The 21,829-nt window shown below is 41.0% G+C and overlaps 1 protein-coding gene across 1 annotated transcript; it reads left to right on the top strand.

The window, feature by feature from the left end:
* Nucleotides 1–8,443: 8,443 nt before the first annotated feature.
* Nucleotides 8,444–21,265, top strand: tmprss4a (transmembrane serine protease 4a). Its single transcript, XM_030109424.1, has 14 exons — nt 8,444–8,847; nt 15,365–15,419; nt 15,640–15,783; nt 15,940–16,092; nt 16,177–16,303; nt 16,402–16,521; nt 17,374–17,417; nt 18,208–18,370; nt 18,467–18,633; nt 19,086–19,181; nt 19,276–19,418; nt 19,496–19,648; nt 19,825–20,024; nt 20,300–21,265. Exons 1-13 carry the CDS (start codon nt 8,842–8,844, stop codon nt 19,834–19,836), a joined length of 1,383 nt encoding a protein of 460 aa, XP_029965284.1. The 5' UTR covers nt 8,444–8,841; the 3' UTR covers nt 19,837–20,024; nt 20,300–21,265.
* The last annotated feature ends 564 nt before the right edge of the window (nt 21,266–21,829 follow it).

The following is a 21,829-nucleotide window of genomic DNA, read 5'->3' as shown; positions in this document are numbered from 1 at the left end:
AAATAGAAAATCATTGTTCCTTGTGCATCAGCAGATTCTGCAGATGGAAGAAAACCAATTTCCACTAAACTGTAATCACTGGTTCGTATCTTTCAAAGTTTTTTTGTATAGCTACTTTTCAAAAGCACAGGGAGGTTTGAAAAGCACAGAGGCACATCAGGCATGATAATCAAACCACTTGCTAAATAATGAGAAGGTTCAACCATTTGAATATCCACCTGGAACAAAGAGTGAAACATTTCAAATTCAACCAGAGCCAGCAGTAACTTCTGCTGCAGTGTCTCTCCTGTGGATTAGATCAATGGTTCAACCTTCACTGCTCATGACCAGCTATTTTCACTACCTTGACCACTTTAGACAGAACGACCACAGCAAAACCCCTACAAGGCGCTGCAGTTTTGGACCCAGTCATTTAGCCATCACACGCTCACTGTTTTCTCCTGCTTCTAACGCATCAGCTTTGAAGACATAATGTCTCCCCTCTGCTTCATAAATGTCAACCATATACAGTCACCAAGAAATGGTCAGTTTTAATCACTTCATTCGTCAGTGGTCATTTTGTATCTCATCATTTTGTCGACTTTAAACAAGGAATGCAGAAGAGCTAACTCTGAAACAACAAAGCCAAAGAAGTCAGCATTGTATAACACTCTTATAAAGTAAATACTTTAACCACAAGTGACTGCAGCTGCTTGACTGCGTCACACACACACACAAAGGATCTGAAATGAAAGACTCCTACCGCTATTTCCCATGGTTGAGAGACCGGGATGATGGAGTTATATCTTGTCCTTTTGCTGCCGCTGCTCTCGGTTCTGTGTTTGTCTGCTTCTCCCTCAGAGGTGACCTCAAATTTAGTCTTTTAAAGCAGTTTGCGTCTCGATGTTGACGAACCATAGCAGACTGACTCCTTTCTTTCTTTCTTTTGAAGACGTCAGCTCATCCATGTCCACATACCAGTCATTCTCTTAAACCGGTCCATCTTCTCTCTCCGTCCCGCCTGTCTTGCACCCTCCACCTCCTTTGGCAAAACAAACTGGACGTGGTGTCTTGTCGTACTGGAACTTTTTATGCATGTGATGCATGTATAAAACTCAAACACTGAGTTACTGGAAAACATTTTCACACACACCATTCACAAGTGGGTGCAGGTGTTCATTGAGGACCATCGTCAAAGACAAAGAAACATCCTGGTCTTTTCAAGCTAAAGCTATCATGAAATTTTACACTATAATACATATATACGACATATATGAGTTGACTTTCCCCAGACACCCCTAACTTAACCCGAACCCGAAGTTTCATTTGAAGTCTCTCTTCTCTTCCCTCTCTAGAAATGATTGCCAGGTGAGAACACCTGATCAGGTGGTGCACTGAGCCCCCTCCTGGCCACTGAAGTTAACGCATCTCCAATGGCTGAAGATACAGGTCAACCACTCTGAATGGGCCACAATAAAGGATGAGCAACAATAACTTTCAAAACATAAAATCATACAGTATATTATTATAAAAGTTAAAGGTGCAGTGTGTACATCTTTTGGTGCCTTTTGGGAGGGGGGGGGGGGGGCGTTTACTGGAAACGGTGAAGGTCTACAGGGAAGAAGAACCTGGAATACTGCTCTTTCAATCTCTAAGGGTTAGGACTACAGGAGCTTTTCAGTGCTCTCAGTGTTGTGGGAGTCATTCTCCATGAGAGAATACAGCTTGGCCTTCATTCTCCCTTCTCCCAGTACCTCCACCGGGCAGAGTCAAGGTCAACGTGCCATCAGTCTATTCTGTTGTCCAGGTGAACACTCAGGTACTTGTAATATGTCACTATCTCAATATCCGTTCCCTGCCTGTTTACCAGTATTGGAGAAGTGTGCTTTTGCCTGTGAAAAATCACCACAGGCTCTATTGTTTGCTCTGCGTTGTTCTGGAGTTGGTTCCTCGGGCGCCAGCCTACAAACTCTTGCATCAGTTCTCTGTACTCTGCGTCATCTCCATCTCTGATGAGACAATCGCACAGTCATCAGAGAACTTCTGCAGGTGAAAGGTGGGTGTATCGTATACAAAGTCTGCACAGGAACGGGGTCAGGAACGCTTCCTGTGGAACCCCCACGCTGCAGACGACTGTCTGACACGCAGTTCCGACAGCTCATGTGGTGAGGTGTGTGTGAGGTAGTCCAGGATCTAGGAAGTGAACTGCTGGTTCACTCCTCCGTGCTCAAGAGCGCAGGTTATATGGAGTAATCAAAAACACATGATCCTCACAGTGCTGCCAGGCTCCTCCAGGTGGGAGGGTGCTCTGTGCAAGAGGAAGACGTCCACATCGTCCCACCCCAGTGCTGCATGGGGGTCAATGATGGGTCCACCAGTAGGTGGAGATGAATGAGGCTCAGCCTGTCCAGGGGCCTCTACATCAGGTAGGATGTTGTTGCGAATGGTGCGTAGCTGACGAGGTCCTAGGCAGAGAGATTTCTACCCCACCCCACCCCGTCTGGGAGTTGGGTTCCCCATGCCAAAGATGACCATAAGGATTCTCCATACTCTACTGACTTACACTTTTAACGTATTCTTTAACACGTGCCGATGGAGCAAATAAAAAACCCCCACAAAACAACCGATAAAAATTGGGTGAAAATGCGGACGAGCTGATTTCCGCTGCAGATTAACCGCAGTTTGAGAATGACTGTTCAAAACAAGTCCTTCAGACGTGTCACCTCTCAGCCACAAGCTGCTATCAAGTGTGATCAACGGAAAGTTTCCTTTATTCTCACTGAGCTATGAGTCACGCTCTGACAAATCTCACAGAAAAAAAACATGAACCACTAAATGTCTTCAAGACAACACTCTGAATAGAAACTTCATATATTAGATATATGCTCTATGCTGATTTACAGGGAAATATTTTATGCATCTAATGATTTTTGGTGCCATGTCTTCTCAAGTGATTTTTGTTCACAAGTATTCTTGATCTGGTCTGAGTGTGTTTTGAGGCAATTCAGCATAAAGCAGCAAGTGCACGAGAAACCCTGCATCCTCTGTTTTTCATCTATTTTACGTATTTATGTATTTATGTATTTATGTATTTAGTTTTTACACAGCAGCAGAAGTGCAAAAAAAAAAAAAGCAGATCTAATCACAGACCACAATCTTTGTTTCTCCTTCAGTCATAACTTTCACTGGTGAGACACAAGTGTCACTTTCTTTTCGACAGAGCTCTAATAACAGCTCTTCAGTGGGTTGTGATGACAATCTGCGTCGATTCCTAGTCCACGATGATACATCTAGTCCCTGATGTTTTCTAGAAAGCCATCATCAGACATTTGATTACTCCACCATTTTATTTTTAAGTCAAGGTACTTCTCCTTTGGAGGAACTAAAACACTCTCTGTGCTCACTGCCATCTGTGTTTTATTGCACTGTAAACAGGTCGAAGGAGACAACACTGGATAGGAGATTAGCTTCCAGTTGCAGGGAGGATTCGAAATCCCAGAAATTCTGGAGTTTCCCTTCCAATGAAAGTACAGGGGCAATAAACAAAGAAAAACAGACAATATGACATGTTCAGCATTACGGGCCATACCCTCGAGGTTTCTAACATTATGAAAATACTTTCCCTTCCTTTTTTCAAACAGATGAAACCTTTCACAGTTTATCATAAACAGTCATCATGTTTCCACACGCCGAACAAAGAGAAATTCTAACTTTTCTACTGCATTTTATATCGACATCAAACTCCAGAGAAAAAAAACTAGCAACGAAGCGCAAGCGTACAATGGTATTTGGGGCAAAAATCAAGAGAAAACTAATAAGATGACAAAAGCTCACAAAATTTGAACAAAACACATGGATGGACAGAGAAGTCCAGAGTATCGTGTGTGCAGAGGAAAGTGTAATGCTTAACTGTCAGACACTCGCAATATGTTTACTGTAATTACAGTAAGTGAGGAAGGTGAAAAGATTTAAGTCATCATAAAAGAAGAAACTTCCTTCTAAAATAATCTACAGGTGAGGAAACATTCATTTCATATCTGTGCAGGTTGTCTCGCTGTTTTGTTTTTCCACAGTAACACATCCTGACTGATTTTTACACGGAAGTGGCATATTTAAATATATCGAGTTCAGTTTACAGACAGCCAAATTTGGCTGTGATGTTTGATATGTAGGCCAGTTTTAGGCAATAAATACGTCATTAGCAGCTTCAAAATAAGTTGGCAGCAGCTGAGTCATCGACCACTAAAGTTCCAGTTTCACAAGAAAAGCTTGAGCATCATCTTCATCAATTCATCACTGAGTCAAAGATGCTCGGTTACAGTTGGCAGCTTGCTATCTTTTTTTTTTTTTCTTGTTGTTTTGAACAGAGCTGAGTTATTTTGTAAATGCGTCACACACAAGGTTTCTTGAAAAGTCTCATTCGTGTCTCTCCAGTCTCTATAGCATCCGGGGGAAGAAATTGGAACACAGTTTTTCAGGAAGTGTTGTTCTTTCAAGGTTTCTTGTAAAAACCGCTCTTCAGATCACATCACACCGAGAACGGTGACAGATCCCCTTTCTCATCATCGTGGCACAAAAATAAGCGATCACAAAGGTAAAACATCTGATGCCCTCTGATGATATCATCTATCAGATGATCATGACTCATTTTTTGGCGAGGATACATACACACATGGAGTGTTTTACTTTTCAGAGCAGACAACGCCGCCGCCTCCTTTTCACAGTAAATCCTTTTATTCAGTAGCACAATAGCAACATATCCTTTCTGGAAAAACTACGCACCTTAATTTTATGATGTAATTTGCCCTAATTTTTTTTTTTTTTGTCTTAACCTAATTTTTGTTTCAACAGGTTATTTTGGCTTAATTATAATATTTAAAAATGTCCTTGTTTTGACAGTATTTTCATGCTCAACATAAAAGCATTCATATCAAAGGGTCAAACATTTTTTTAAAAAAGCCTTACTATAACTATAGCCACCTGTTGAAGAAATCTTAAAATATTAGAATATTTCATTCCTTGTTTTCTCACTGTAATTTTGACTTATGTGCTAAAATTTGAAACAATATGACTAAAAAGGCTTGAACTCAAAAGTTATGTGTAATAAATCTCAAACATAAGAACATTTCCTTTTGGGTGAATGTGCCCAAGAAATGCCCAACGAATGTGTAAAGCCTTTTCCAATTGCAAACAAAGTGAAAATCCTGACTATTTACCTGCATTTTCCCTAAAAACAAACTTTAAAACAATTGTTTCTGACCCAGTGAGGCAAATACTGTGTGGCATGACATAGCAAGAGTCAGGTAAACCTGAAATATCAGAAGTGTTAATTATTAACCAGTTATTTTCCACTTCCAAGAATATTTCTCAAGTGTTGTTTCAAGTTTCACAAAATCCACACCTGTGTGAACAAAGAAGGGCTTAAACAGCTTAAGTGATGGGAGTTGTGATAGAATGGGTTTGATAGAGAGAGGGAGGGGATAGAGAGAGAGAGAGACAGAGAGAGAGAGAGAGAGAGAGAGACAGAGAGAGAGAGAGAGAGAGAGAGAGAGATTGTGTTCAGTTGAGGTGTCAGGCAGAAAGGAGGGACTAATGGACGATATATGTCAGTAGGGAAGCTAATTTCTATCCGGATCACTTCGCTCTGTGACCTTCGGATGTTTGATAGAGACGGAGATCGAGACACGACTACTTTGCAGGTGAGTTTTGATGTTTTTCTCCTACTTAGAACATTGAGACATTACTGATATTTTGTGGCTCCCGGGCTTTCCTCATTAACAAAGTTGTTCAAAGCGCCACCATCGGACATCGGAAGACAGAATGACTCACCGTTTCAGTGATACATCAATGGTTTAACTAATCTAACTACACAAAAGGTTTGATATTGAACTTTGATCTGTCTGCATACAAACAGTAAAGTTTAATAAACCCTGCTTATCTACATGTCTGATAAGGATGAGCGGTGCTGCAAAAGGAAGTAGCCAAAGATTAAACTGTCCATCGCAATCCTTGCAAATGTCAGAAGTTTGTCAGATGTTTGCATCTGTTCGTGTTTCAGATGTTCCATTTGAAACTAACCTTGCAGCTGTATTTCTAAAACTCAAAATGTATCAAATGGAATCTATGGATTCTCTACATTTGGTATTTCTGGGGTTTGCATAAAACATCAGGTGCACGAACTGCTTGTCAATGTCAAATTTACTCATTAGATATAAACATCCGGACAGATTATGTAACAGGAATGTTTGAAAACACTTTAAATGGAATGTGTTCAGCATTTCTGCCTTGGATATATTTGGATGCATTTATGGTGACAACGCCCCCACAATGAGTCTGTCAATCTGTAACCTGCGTAAACTATATTGTGTTTGGGAAGTAACCAGTGACTTTAGCTGTGCTTGAGATTTACTGAAGTTCAGAGGGGAGTAGGGGACTCTCTTGAAGTCAGTTGTCGAAGCTACAGTTCAAGTGAATTGGACGCTAAAATATATGACACTGCCTTTGTGTATAAGAGCTGATGGTGCAGGATTTGAACGACAACAAGCTGTTTTTAGAGCGATTAAACTGACAGGGAGGTAAACCATCAGGATTCTTCTCCCTCATTTTCTCCAAAAATGTAATCCAAATCGTCTTTCACCATAAATCCTTTTTTCATCTTTGCATGCTGCAAATTGGAGATGTGCCCTCTGCAAGTCAGATGAGTGAAGTGACCTCCCATGTCTGGGCATGGTCGTCTATGTTTTTTTTTTGTTTTTTTTGCAGCTATACTGGACAAATGAGCATCCCCTGAAGCTCAGATGATTGGGAGAGGAGGTGGCTATCAGTGTGTTGGCTGACAAGGCACTTATGATTTCAATTTTGGCTCTAATTTGTACTTAATAATCTCATTTTTTATAACCGGGTCGCTACCTACCCTAACACCACAAATGACACAATTTCAACCAGAAAATTTTATCATGCAGTGAAAAAAAAGAAAAAAAATTAATTTTGTTGGACTCAAGGTTCCTGACAAAGTCAAAAAGCCTTAGTGCAAAAAATACATTTTAAGTGACTCATTTTTGCATTTAAAAACTGAAACGGGTCGGTACCGACCCTAACACAAGAGGAAGACGGTTCCTAAACAAAGGTTGTACTATATGTGGGACACAGGTGAGGCCTAAATGTTTTTACGGCCTTCTGCCGGCCTGCTCGATAGAAAGATTAACAGCAGTTATTATGTGAACAAATATAATCATCCTTAACGGGAATCGGGACGGTTCTGTGTACTTTTTTCTGTATTGTCGTGAGGGGATGTCTGTCAAAACAGGCAGTGTTTTCAGGATCAGAGGAAAAAAAACTGAACATGAAGTTTGAGTTTCAAGGTTCAAGTTAAGCAAAACCAACATCTGCTCTTCATAACAAAGAGCTTTTCCTCTTAGCCTAATCAGGTATTTTTCCTCACATGCTCAGTGAAGCATGCTATTTTTTCCTCAGTTGTTTGAGATCAATGTCCCATAAAATCAACAGTAGCTGTAGTATGAGAAGCTTCAGCCTTCTCCCCAGCAAGGTCAGATAAGGTGATCTTCAAAAGGAATTCAACATCATTAAACAGAAGTCATTTGCTGGACTTATCTTTAATGGACCAGTGCTACGTCTCAGTGATGAACCCTGCTGCCTCACCACAAGGCGCCGCCTCCTGGGACTACAAAGAGATTCCTGTGAGGGTAATTGGTGACTCTAAAACGGGCGATTGCGTCTGAGGTGGACCTTTCTTTTTCCTTAACGTCGGCATAACTTCAGTAAACTGGATGTAGATCTTGTCGTGGATGCTTTTTCAGGCTGTATTTGTCCAGGCAATTTATGTAAGACTTAATGCAGAACAATGTGTCATGACAGCTGCAGACTATATAAACCAGATAAAATATACTTAAAAGATATTTCAAAATACAAGAATCTACCAGGAGTAGGAAAAGGGAGGCTCATCCTTCCACTCTTCGAAAAATCCAGTTGTTTTCCGATTCATGTTGTCATCAGTATTTAGAGCTGGACATCAAATTCAGAGTCTTCATGCACTTGACATGCGGTGTGCAGTGAGTCACAAAGTTCCTGTCAGATACCAACCAAGTTCCCATTAGACTGTCAAAACACAGATACCACGCACACCCCAGCCTCAGGGCGTATTACTATGGACACTGCTCACACTGTCAGGTTTTAGTCATGCCCATATTTCTGTTTGCTTTTAGCTTTGTGTTTTTAAATGGAAAAGGAAAATTTGCAACACAATGAAACAATAAAGGGATTAATGGGAGTAAAAGACACAAAAGATGAGAGAAAGACAGTGCGCTTTTTGTCCAGAGGGTTTAAAATGTTTACCGCCACTTAAAACTATTTTTCAAGAGGCAACCACCCACTGCTGTCTGTGGGAGGAGGAAGAACAAAAACTCAGGCGGGCGCTCAGGTAGAGAAACACGGGCTGCCAGGAGGAGGAGGATTCCTGGTTCAGGTTACAGGGAATACTTTAGTTTTTTTGTTCTGTCAGCAGGGCTTAGTCAATCAAGAACGGCCAGCTCTGAATCGGCGTGGCGTCAAAACAACGCTACACACCGGCGCTCTTTATTACAGCCTGGGGGTTTGGAGAGAGGCGAGTCAGGCACCCTTCAAGCCAGATTCGGTTACACTGCTGGAGAAAGGGGAGGGATTCAGGGAAGCAGACAAATCGAAACACACCTGGTTTAGGAGTTTGAAGCCGGAGCAGAAGGAGCAGGAGGCCGGGGGAAGCGGACATTGGACAGGCGTGGGGCGGCAGGCTTTTGGAGAGTCCCACCTCCGGTGAGGGAGGACAGCGAGGTGCATCTAAGTTTTACCAAGAAAGAAAACTACAGGATGCGGGTGAGTGCAACTGGAGACTCAACAGATTTATGCTGACGACTGAAGGTTTCGGTGCTGGTCTGCACTGGATGACCCATTTAAAACAGCTTGTTGTCCTGCTTGTTTCAGACACATCACCACACTGAAGCCACTATGCATGCTTCTGCACCGTTCATAACAGCTTTGTGTCTTTATAATGGGATTCCAAATGGAAACATACTACATGCTGCCTCGTGCATAGAGAACCCTACTAAATGTTTATGATTGTCACTTCCTGTTAATCCCTTTCTCGGAAGCTGCTCCAGGATTATAGAGACACTCCCTAACAGAGCAGAAAAGGATTTTCACTGTTTGGGTTTTTTTTTTTAATATTTATACCAACTATTTGTTGAGGCCAAAAACATTTTCAACATGTCGGTTAAAACTGAACCACAGAGAAGTATGATATTTTGGATGCGCTACACAATACTGAAACACAAAAGGTGTGATGTATAAATGAATTAATAAAACAACAATGATGGTTAAGTTTCTGTCAGACACAGTGCACTGTATAAAATATGAATACTGTGGAAAAGCTAAGTGTGTTATCAGCTGCTTTCCATATTCTTATAAAGTTAAACATCTGAAACACTTGATATTTTAGAATATCTTTGTGGCTATTATAGACTTGGGCTAAGAAAACACTGGAAAACATGCGATCATGCAAAACAAAGAGATAATTTTATTTTTATCCCTCTACTCAGTGGACACATGTTGGTATAGTGGCAGGAAGTCATAGGTGTCAAGTTTGCATGTTCTCACAGTATACAGATTAAATCTGGTTTCTAAGTGTATCGACAGAAACCTGCATTTGAGCAAGAGTTACGGATGGATTATAGATGAAAATGGATCAGCTGTCAGCTAAATTTACAAAGAACAATTAAAAAGGCTAAAAAGTTGGTCAGAGTATGTGAGTTTGGTAACACTTTACTTGAAGCACCCGGCATAACACATTATAAGTAGTTATAAACACTCATAAATGATCACAATGCTTTATAACCCACTACACAGCATAGGGTTAGGGTTAGGGTTAGGATTAGGTTCTGATGGTATAAAGCATTGTGATTATTGATGAGTGTTTATAACTATAGTTAAACAGTGCTATAATGAACTTATAATGTGTTATACAGGGGTGCTTCAAGTAAAGTGTTACCATCAGTTTTTCTGGATCAAGTTTCAATTATACCTTAGTTATGGTAAAAATTGTCCATTTCATTATAAATTTATGAGAAGCTCCAATGATCAGAAACCTGCTGCAGAGCTTCTAACTGATTTCACAACATGAGCATTGTTTCGAAGCTGGAGTGCTAACGTGAGTGTTGAACAGGTTTCTGTTTACTCTTCTCATTGGATCAAGTCCCTTCACAGCTTGTAGGCGACATTACCGAGTTAATAAATTAATAAATGCTACGGCGAGTGGCATTGATTTATACACACTAAAACAGTCTACAGATATGACCTCTTATTTTCAACACTTATGCAGACATGTCCTCACAGTTAATCACATTGTGAGTAATTGTTTGGTATTTTCCATTGTTTTCTCTTCGCATGTATCATATATGCCGTCATAAATTACTCATCTTTTCTGTGTGAGAATCAAAGACTAGTGTGTCATCACAATAAAAGCAAAAAAAAAACACAGTTTGATGTCAAATATTTGACCCATATATTTGCAAACCTGTAGAAATATTATAAAATATGTGAGGACGGCCAGACTAGATCTCCGTTGATTGAAGTGATCCAACAAGTCACGCGTAGCTTCTTAAAAGCTCTTTTGTTGAGATCGTAGCTTGCGACACACAATCCACTAGTATAGAGAAGCACAGAGGAGCGATTCCTAGTCTGAACAAAAGGCAAACCGTGTCAAGGTTTTTATCTAAGGTTGACCTACTTACACCTTCCTCTTTGGAGCTGGAACAGTTCCCACACACTTTGGATCAACTGGCTTCAGTCCACCACCTGGGTCCATACAGTGCAAAGACAAACAGGTTAATTATGAAAACATAAATAACAAGATGACTAACACCTGGTTGCTTTTAAAATATTGACTCATTAATAGTTTATTATTACACATGTGGTCTCCATGACAACATTTATGCTTGTGGGAGAGCGTTCGTATCGCATGTCGACGGATGACAAAGCAGAACATGTATTTTCAGGACAGCGTCTGTCCACTCCAGGCAACGTGGCTTTCTTGGGCCGTCTTTCTGGTTCTCCAGGTTCTGGAGTTTGCCTGATCTCTTTCTGAACCCCTGTTTACTCTCTGACTTATTCCTGTCAAACCCTCAAAGACAGGCAAACAACTCTCCTTCTGTTTCACAGTTCTCTCCTTCATCTGGACTAATGTAACAAGGCACTGGATGAAACACGTCTTTTACAATCTGAATCTAAAGCAAACCTTTTCACCTTCCATCATAAAGTTCTCAAACTTTGAACTTCAGTGACAGTGACACTAATCTCATTTTACTGGTCTTTCACCAGATTGTGGCCTTGAAGTCAGTGAAGTGAAATTGGGACAAAGGTGATGCTGAGGGCTCAGTGCTGTCTCCTCACCACCAACATAAACATGCAGCTCACACAGTCCACCGTAGGGGCAACAGAAGAGAGCAGCAGCAATGCAGACTTCACCTGATGACCCTCCAGATGCACATTTAAGCTCGTTTTACATCAAGCAGGCTTTGGGCTTCCTCCTCAACTCTCCAGTTTCTTTAGGTGCGGATGTGACGTCTCGGAATCACTTTACAATCACGTTACATAAAGATTAAACAGCCACCGTAAACTAGTTACCTCAGCCAACTCAGGACATTTATGGTCAATGAGACAACCACTCATGTTCCACAGGGAAGTGCTGTGAGGCCAAATGAACAAAAGTGAAACTGTCTATTTTTTTTTTTTTTATTATTCTGAAGAGAAATCTGAGAAACGCTTGACGACAGCCGGTGCAGGAGCCTTTGACAGTTTAGGCCTTGATGATGGAGGCTGAATGTGTCTTATATAAGATTATCTGAGGCAGAGTATCAGTACCACTGTCTGATCATCAGAACTGATTCATACCAGGACAGGGAGGTCCTTTCCTACAGAAAGAAAGAAAGAAAGAAAGAAAAAAAAAACCTGCCTGACAGCATTCTTCCCCCCTCTCTCTTTATGGAGACTGTACATTTTGCTGGAGTTTTTGCATTTAACTCACAAACTACTGAGCTTTGCTGAAATAATTTTGGGCCAAATTTTGAGCATTTCTTTCGACGGGACAAAAAAGCCCAATCTGAAAATGTAAATGAAAGGAATTTACTCAAAACTTTGCATCTAAAGAAGCAGAAATTATATTTAGAAACACATGCAAATTGTACATTCCCAATTTAATCTTTGCTTAACAGTGGAAATAACTCACTGAACTGTGAAAGCAATGTATTTTATATATGACTTACACTTGAGCTGTACTTACTGTATGTTTGTAGCTCAGGCAGTTGAACACTGTTCAGACAAGACAAAGGAAAAGCAGCCGGTAAATGAAAGAGCACTTTTAAACTGTCACTCAGTAACTTTATACCATATGTTGAAATCCTGTAAAAGGCCAGTCAGCACCTACATTGAACAGATACTTGATCTATATCTCTGTGGGATGAACATTGTTCACAATTGTGAATAACAGTACATCTACAGCAGACACACTGACAGTCACCTGGAAATCCCTGGGGGATTGGCTTATTTGTGTCTCCTTTCTCCAAAATTCATAAATATCATTTCAGGAGTAGCAACAGGAAAGTTAAATATGACTGCAAAAAAGAGACAATGTTCATTATCAATAATGCAACTTTATCAATAACATCTTATGTCAGTTGAATAAAATTGCATAATATTTGGTCATGTCATTTTGAGCAGCGGTTCCCAAGCTTGAAAGAAAAGCAAAATAAGACACTTTGCAGAAGCGAGAGCCATTCTGTGACACTCCCTGATAATTGCATTTTGGATGGTTCTTTTTTGGCTGGTTAGAATGGGCGTGTCAGACAGTTTTTGGTTCCACTGGAATGTTTTGGTGAATCAGGAACCAAACAGGCTTTCATTTCTCATTTAACTTTTCTTATATTTGATCTCTGAGGAGGGGGAGACTCCAATGAGAAAGGTTAACAACCTATTATTTTAAGAATATGACTCTTAAACAAAATATCGGTCAATAATATCTGACAGGCTACACTCAGTGGTGGTGGGATCAATGAAAACGTTTAACAAATCACTGCAAACGAAATAATGTCCTTTTTAAACAACAATCATCCCTGTTATTTGAGTGCTTTCCCACAATTATTACATTATGGAGTTCGGCTAATGTGGGAAATTTCCACCATTCTGCATCACCAGGATTTTATGTAAGTCTGGTCTCATTTTCCCAGCAGTGACAGAGGAAGAGAAAAAACAGGTCCATCAAGTATTTTTGCCTAACCACAAAGCCAGACCAAACAAAGCCATTTGATCAACCAAGAGTCAGAAGCAAAATGGATGCAAAAACAGTCCACAGTTGGTTGTTGGAAAACACACTGTGGATAGTCTGTTTCCACATCACCTTAATGCTTCTGTTACTTGTGTGTGTACCAATAGTACACTGAACTGAAAATTTTATCCAAACCTAAAGCTTTCTTTATACCTATTATTGAAGAACATGATGACACAGTAAAGTTCACTCATAATGAAGCTGGCAGATCGGAGCTGTAAAATGGTTTCTATCTGCATATAGCTCTGTTATTCTAGCTGAAAGCATAAATACTACAGTGCAGTGACCATGAATGTTTCTCTTCTGTGGACACCAAACTATTATGATTAACAAGAAACCTGACTCTGACCTTATTCACCTTCAGACAGAAATTTAAGAGAGTAAAATGTGTTACCAGTTTTCTTCAATCTATCTTGAAGCACATCACATTTTCTCATCATTGAGTTGTACTTAAAGTAAACTATAAACAACCTTATTTTCAACATTTGGTTTATGGTTTTGAACAATACATCTGTGTGGGATTTAATTATCAAAACAGTTTTTATTTTATCATATAACCGGAGCCAAGAGAAGCAGTGAATCTAGGCATTGTTCCGGGAATAGTTTAATCATCTTTCTGGTTGGTAATGTTGGCGGGTTGTTTTGATGCCTACCTAATCGTGATTGTTTCCTCTCTGGCTTGATAAGTTCCTTCTTGGCGCAGGACGCCATTATGAACCGCGTTCACGTGGCGTCATTCAGCCTGATGTAAGAGTGTTACGTGACTCAAAAAAAAAAACGTGTCTGGCATATACTAACCACTAATGTTTTGTAATTGTTGTCACCTGTCAAGTTTGAAAATATTAGCGTTAAGTTGTTATGCTAATCGATGACTTCATATAAATCGGCCACGTGGTGTTTAAAGCCACTGGGATAAAAGAGTTTCCGTGTTTTCCGCTGCTGTTGTGGTCCGAACAGATATCTTTAGCACTTCGATTGCATGTGAGAGGTTAAAAATCTTTCTGCAACGCGCACACTCCTTTGGTAAGTCTTGATAAATAATGTGGAAATTTCAGTGTTTGCATGTGACTCAACTGAAGAGCCAACGCGTTAATTCAGAGCTAAGATAAAAGATTAATTCCAAGCCAGGAAGCAAACAAACAAACAGAAAAGACTGGAGCTACACTATAATCTGTTTGCAGTTATGTATCTGTGATGTGTTTCTCATTAATATTTGAAAAGTACGAAGTTTTAACTTGGTTCGTGCAGGCCCAGACACATTAGTGTGGTCTGTCACCACAGTATCACTTGCATTAGAAAGGGTCCCTGCAGGCCCTGCCACCCAATACGCCAATGTAATGAACAGTGTGGATCATCAGAGTCTTATCAGTTTCATGGCCGGTCGGCCTTATAATACAGTGTGGAATCTGCCTTGCGGCATATGGACTCCTTGATGCGTTCAGGGAGGCACATTGGTGTAACGTGACATCTCATAGTAGCACACTGTGTTCCATGTGAGCATGATTGGTAATCTTCTCTGACTCCTCCCATAGAAATGCATTCTATCATGCACCTGTTTCACACATGACTCCAGCCTTTCTTTTGAATGAAAACTTATTATCTCTCCTCCCATCTGGAATCAAACACTGAAGTTTCATGCAAACGGATCACGTGGAAAGTCAACTTTATTTGTGACAACAAATACAACACAGTCATTTCTCAACACTTGTGCAGAGAAAAAGACCCAACAATTCACCATGAGCAACAATAAGTGACTGTGGAAAGGAACAACTCCCCAACGGGAGAAACCTTTGCAGAACTAGGCCCAGAGGTGGCGGCTTTCTGCTGCTGCGGTTGGGGTGAAGGGATGTATGGAGAGAATGAGACAGGATAGACAGATTTTTGGGGAGTGATTCAATCCCTCCACCAAATTACACAACCACCTACCTATTGCCTCTTTTAGACACACACCTGTGCTTTCACTCTGTATCCATGCAATCTCAGCTCTGTCTGATATGTCTGTTTTTCTGCCCCTAGACGGCTGTTCAGATTCCTGAGGAAAGCTCCCGACCTTTAAATCCACAGCAGACAGGTGAGCTATGTACTGGAGTCGGTGTGATGAAGTTGTATGACTGTTAAGTTAAATACTTCCAAACGGAATTCATGCACAGTACTGACATGTATGTTACCGCATTCACTAATTTCCTCTACACATATTTCTTTGCTCTTTGGTTTTCATCCCATCATTGCCTTCTCTATATTTTTTTCTTTCACTAATGTGTTTTATTTCAAACTCTGGTTCATTTTCTCAGTGGTTCCACGGCCAGGACGCCACAGAAAACCCATGACTGCTCCAAAGACTCAGAACCACAAGGCGTCAAAGAGGAAGAAAGTGTTGCTGAGTATCCTCATAGTTGTGGTGTTACTGGGTCTACTGGTCACGGCAGGATACTTTAGTGAGTCACCATTCTTCACAGACGCTTATTTCTTCAAGGACACACATGTTCACTAACACTCCTTCTTATTCTTATTGAAAGGTTAATGACCCAGTTTACTGCGGAACAAACCGCTGAATTAAAATGTGTGTGTAACCTCTGTTTCCCCCCCAACAGTCAAGCAGTTGATTGAGAGCAAATACTTCTTCTGCAAGCGCTCGGTGAAGTTCATCCCGATAGACCAGGCATGCGATGGCACAAACAACTGTGCAGGAGGAGAAGATGAGACGTCGTGTGTGTCCAGTGTTGTAGTTAACACGACCTATCCAGGTACAGCGAAGCAGCTGGTTCTTCATCATACTAAACAATCAAGCTTGATGTAACGATTCCCTCTCCTGCTGTGTGCCCCTCCAGTGCGTCTGATATCCGATAAACATGTCCTGCAAGTGTACAGTTCTGGCTCGGGTTGGCGGAGTGTGTGTAGCGAGGACTGGAGCGACAAACACACGCAGACGGCGTGTAAACAGTTGGGATACACATTGTGAGCTTACACTCTCCACATCGATCGTGGTGCATTCTCATTTATTTATCTGACCTGAGATCATGTCTAACATCTCACTTCCCCCTCTGTGCTGGCAGTGAGCCGAGAAGCACCAGAATCCCTGTGAACAGTTTGGCCACTTCTCTCAGAACTGGACCGTTCACGGCCGTCAGACCGGGGACTTCAAACACAGCCATACATCAGGCCACGATCGACCGGTGAGCAAGGCAGCGTTTCTGACATTATAAGAGCCTCACAGCTCTCGGCTGAATTATGAGATCAATTCAAAGGAAAGTAAATTTTGAACTTTCAGCACTTTTTGTGAGGAATCACATCCTGCTTTTTATGTGGCGCTGAAGTTTCTCATCAGAACCTTCTACTAACAGAACAGACAGGATCTGGCATGTGTCTTTCTCATAATCGTAACTACTGAACCATTTGTGACGCCTAATTCAGAAACTAACAAAAAGTAGAGAAGTGGACCAGCACATTGTGTGGCTGGTGGCCTCCAGAGCCTTTGACCCTCCAGTCACAGACCAGAATCACCAACCTCCGTCACATTTTCAACATGTCTTTCTCAGCTCAGTGAAAACCGCAAAGTAATATTGAAAAACTGCCAGATATTGAAAGTGAAAGTTACCTTGGCAAAAGTAAATCCAATCATTGCAATTTTTGACAATTCTATAACAATGAAATCCAAATAAATCTAGGTATACCAGTTATAAAAGGGTTTAATTTATATTCCTTTCCATCCCTATTAGTCGAAGTATTCTTTCTTTATCAGAATACCGCTTCCCTTTAATGTCAGTTGTTCATGGAACTGTACAGTTTCTATTCCTTAAAAACATAATCGGTGTCCAGTTTTTCTTCCTTCTTTGTTCTTGAAAAGTGAACAAAACTTTTTTTTTTTTTTTTTTTACGTAGACAAAGCAAAACAGAAAGGGCAATAAAGTTGAGCCTTGGATTGAATAAAAGTTAACATCGGACTGTTGTTTTGTGCGTTTGACTCATTGTGCAGCTATTTCTGGGCCGTGCGTAATAAACACTTGTTTGTTTGTTCTTCTCAACAGCAGGACATGCCAGTCCGGATCTGTGGTATCTCTGTCCTGTTCAGGTGAGTTTTATTTTGACAAAAACCAGTGTCGTCACTGATATCATTCAGTTTTCAACGAGACAGTTCAGGACTGTTGCGGTGGGCGGCAGATGAAGACACGGTTGTGTGGAGTGTTTCGCAGTGACGAGTCCAGACAGGCCTACAGCGCGCAGCCGAGTCCCTCTCACAAGCAGATGACAGAAGCTTTCTTCAGCCGTTACTGCAAAAACAATCTGTGGTCATGAACCAAGTTGGAATATCAGTTTGTTTTGTTTTTCCTTCTGGAATCAGAACTGCAGGAGCTCTCAGAGCGACTAAAGCTACGTCGCCAGCGGATCGGACAACACATCATAGGAATTTTTATCCAAATGAAGCAGAACTGCCAACACATAAGTTCATCCATAAATGTCATCTTGATCGTTTTAATCCGGCTTCATCCCATTAACTTCAAATTTATAAAAAACATGTCTTTTCCCTTCATCACGATCCGCTGTAGAAACTGGAAATACCATTTGATAGAAAAGGAAACGGGGAGTTTCTTCACAGAACACACAGTGATTAAAACGCATCTCTTAAGCAAGCACGCCTGCATATTCGGGGAAAACCCACACACAAATGAGTTCAGAGAGCATCAGAGAGTCCGCGCAGAAAGGAGAACAATATCAAGCCTGGGTGGCGACAGCTATAAAAAAAAGTTACATCAGCATGCTTATAAAAGTTTATTAGATGATAGAGAATCTTCCAAAAAGCAGAACTTGAAATATATCAAGTGTCTTGTAAGGGTAATTTTTTATTATTATTTTTTCCCCAGACTGTGGAGAGGTGGGCTCCAATCCTCGCGTGGTCGGGGGTACGGATGCGGTTATTGAGGACTGGCCCTGGCAGGTCAGCCTGCAGCAGGGTGGGCAGCACACATGTGGAGGCTCGCTGGTGTCGCCAGAGTGGGTTGTTTCTGCTGCTCACTGCTTTGCTGGGTCAGTACAGTTACCTTAAGAATAGTTTATTTTTATTATTTTCCACAGTCTTGGCTGAGCCGAACATGTAAACTTTTTCCTCTTTTGGACATGCAGCACTAAAAAGGAGCTGAGTCGGTGGAGGGTGGTGTCAGGTCAGACATACCTAAGCTCGGTGGGAGGCTCCTATGTGGACAGGATCATACTGAACGGAAATTACGACCCTGCGAAAAACGACTACGACATCGCACTGATGAGGCTGAGCAGCCCGATCACAGTAGGAGGTGAGAGTCTCACGCAGACACACAGGAGGAAGCCACATGATTAGAGAAACGTGACCTCAGAGCCTTCTTCCTGAAATTTGAAAGCAGTGTGTGCACTGTCAGTGAGGACATGCAGTCAATTGAATTCACTCTGGTGCCATCTGGTGGTGTGTGCATCAAACTGCAAGTCAAGTTCCTTTCAGCTAATCCCTGATGGAGGGGAAAAGGGAAGTTACCAGTTGGATACAGACCAACACACACATTTCACACCCAGGGTCAATTATCAGTTGTCACCAGTTGACCTCAAGGAAACCAGAGCAGCAGTAGAAAAATTGCAAACACAGGGAGTAAATGCGAATTCCACTCAGAGAAGCTAACCGAGAACATTTTATCATTTTCTGAGGGCCATTAAAATGAGCCAGTTCAACTTTTTCCACAGAACGCGATAAGATTTATAACTTTATATTTTCCAGAGAGCCGCAGGCCAGCTTGTTTACCTCCTAACGCCCTCAGCCTCCGTGCTGGGACCACTATGACTGTGACCGGTTGGGGATACCTCGAGGAAAATGGTGAGAAACATTTATGCTTCATCTATGAGAGAAATCTTCGTCTCTGAGGAATGGCGCAGTCTTTAAAAACAACATATTATTGCTCTGCTTTCAGGAAAGGTTTCTAACTCACTGCAGCAGGCCAGCCTCCCTCTGATCGACAGGAGTGTGTGCTCCAGGCCGGCAGTTTATGGCAACGCCATAACACCAAGGATGATCTGCGCCGGCTTCCTGGAGGGTAAAGTGGACGCCTGCCAGGTAAAAACAGCGTCCTCAGCAGGCGTCCATGTGGTGGTGGGTGTAGCCTGGTGTTCATGTGCCGTCTTGTCCTCCAGGGGGACAGCGGAGGCCCTCTGGTGTATCTGACAGGCAGCAGGTGGAATCTGGTCGGAGTGGTGAGCTGGGGCGTCGGGTGTGCACGGAGAAACAGGCCAGGCGTCTACTGCAACGTGGAAGAGCTGCTCAACTGGATCCAAACGGTCATCGAGGTACTCAGCTGTGGCCAATTTACCGCTACTTGTTAAATGTGGTGGAAAAAATTGTTTTTTTCCTCAAAAGATTATTCAAACAGTGATACTTAAACATGTTTGGGATTTCTTGCACTAAAATTGAAATGTTTCAAGCCATCCACATGTTTCTGATTATTAATACTTTGTTTTTCCAGAAAAACACATGAAGTCTTCCACTGGGGCAGCGACCACCAGACCGAGTCCGTTCTGGACAGAACGCCAACCAAAGCCTTTGTTTCTGTGTGGTTGCCTACAGATGAGAAGATGAAGATGCAACTCAACAGCTGTCAAACACACCACACACACACACACACACACACACACACACACACACACACACACACACACACACACAGTCTCGTATTTCTATCCTTGTGGGGACCTTCCATTGACTCCCATTCATGTCTAGCCCCTAACCCTGACCCTTACCCTAACCCTAACCCACACCACAATAAAGCCTAACCCTAAAGAAATGTTTTTGCACTTTTACTTTTTTCAGTAACAACAACATGGTCAAGAAAACACTGTTTCTCCTACTTAGGACCGGAAAAAGGTCCCCACAAGGCACGTTGTTTCACGTTTTGCTATCCTTGTGGGGACATTTGGCCCCAACAAGGATAGAAATACGAGAACACACACACACACACACACACACACTAAGGTACAAGCTTATTTCAGGTGTTGGATTGTGCCATTTCTGGTTCTTATCTCAGGGGAAAAAGTCTGTTTGTGTGGCGTGGAGTCAAATGGCTCATCTGGGAACTTTACAGCAGAATGTTTTTGGCTTTTACTCTGATAACTGCACAAGTCTTCTGTGAAGATGAGATTTGGACCTCAAACAAAATGTATTTTAATATTATGTGCCTTGAATGAAGGTGTGCAATTTAGTTTAGTTTTTTTTTTTTTTTTTTTTTTTTTTTTTTTTTTTTTTGTGGGGGTTTATTTAGAAAGACCAGAATTATGAAGCCTCAGGGTACAACTGGTGTGAATTAAGATTTTGGTGCTGAACCGGTTGACCTGATGTCAAAGGACAATCGCACCGTTTGGTAGCACTGCTGCTGTGCTCCCTCCCTTCTGCAGTACAATTGTTATGAGCACTTTAAGCAATGAGAAAATGAGAATTACTTGACCTCGCTTGATGTACAAATGATTTCAGTAACCAGTTAGTTTAAAAAGCACTGAATGCGGATGTTTCTCACACTGTGTTCAGCGTGCCTCCGGAGTCCTTGCACCAGAATATGCACTGTGGAGGTTTTAACACAACATTCCCCCAATGTTTAATGTGAGCGACTACTTTTGTATAAATTAAATAAAATTTGACATTTTTGTGCACTTCAATCTCAATATCATCTCTGAATTTAAAGTTATTTTTCCAGTTGTATCTGTTTTGTATATATATACAACTATAAAATCTCAAACTTGGATTAATTAAGATTTCAGGATGCATAATATATGATTGTGAACATTTTGTAATATATTGTACATTATGAAACATTTGAACATGAACGAGTGTCACTGTAGCTGATCATATTTTACTGTAAATATAATTTGATTATTTACCTGTAAATAGTTTGTCACTTGAATAAACTTTTTTCAACTTGAATCATCTTTTTGCTCTGTACACAAGTGCATGTATAAGTGAAATTGGATACTTCTCTCTTCCATTCAGTGCTATCTTCTTCCTGAGGACACACCTCTCTGCCCCAGCATTAACAATAGGAACAATGGGAGAAACTTTACGTAAACCATTATATAAATGTTCTACAAAAGCTGATAGAAATCAGTTTTAAAATGCATTTGTTGTAGAATCAGTTGAGAAAATCCATGAAATATTCAGGATATGTGCTAAAAAGGAAAAAATATACTTTCTAATCATTAGAAATGTTGAATAAAGTACTTATAATGGGACTTTATTCGTAAATAACCTTAAAATAAAGTCTTACAAGTCCGGCGTATTTCAGAATTAATAGTAATGTCTTTTTTAAATCACGTGAAAGTTCCCAAAAGATTTCTGAAATACATTAAACCATCCTAAAAGTATTGGGCAACAATCATGAGTGTCACAGTTTTTCTAATTCTTAAGGACCATTTAAGCAAAACTTTTTGCAAAGCAAAAGGCTAAAACTGTAACAATTCACCACTGATAGTCACCAAATATGG

This window comes from Salarias fasciatus, chromosome 14, assembly GCF_902148845.1.
Source record: "Salarias fasciatus chromosome 14, fSalaFa1.1, whole genome shotgun sequence".
In the NCBI taxonomy this organism is placed as follows: domain Eukaryota; kingdom Metazoa; phylum Chordata; class Actinopteri; order Blenniiformes; family Blenniidae; genus Salarias; species Salarias fasciatus.
This window is presented reverse-complemented; position numbering and strand designations above follow the sequence as displayed.

Coding starts and splice junctions, on each gene's coding strand:
- tmprss4a (XM_030109424.1), top strand. Junction 15,420..15,639: donor TTTAAATCCACAGCAGACAG/GTGAGCTATGTA, acceptor TCATTTTCTCAG/TGGTTCCACGGCCAGGACGC. Junction 16,093..16,176: donor AGTTAACACGACCTATCCAG/GTACAGCGAAGC, acceptor GTGCCCCTCCAG/TGCGTCTGATATCCGATAAA.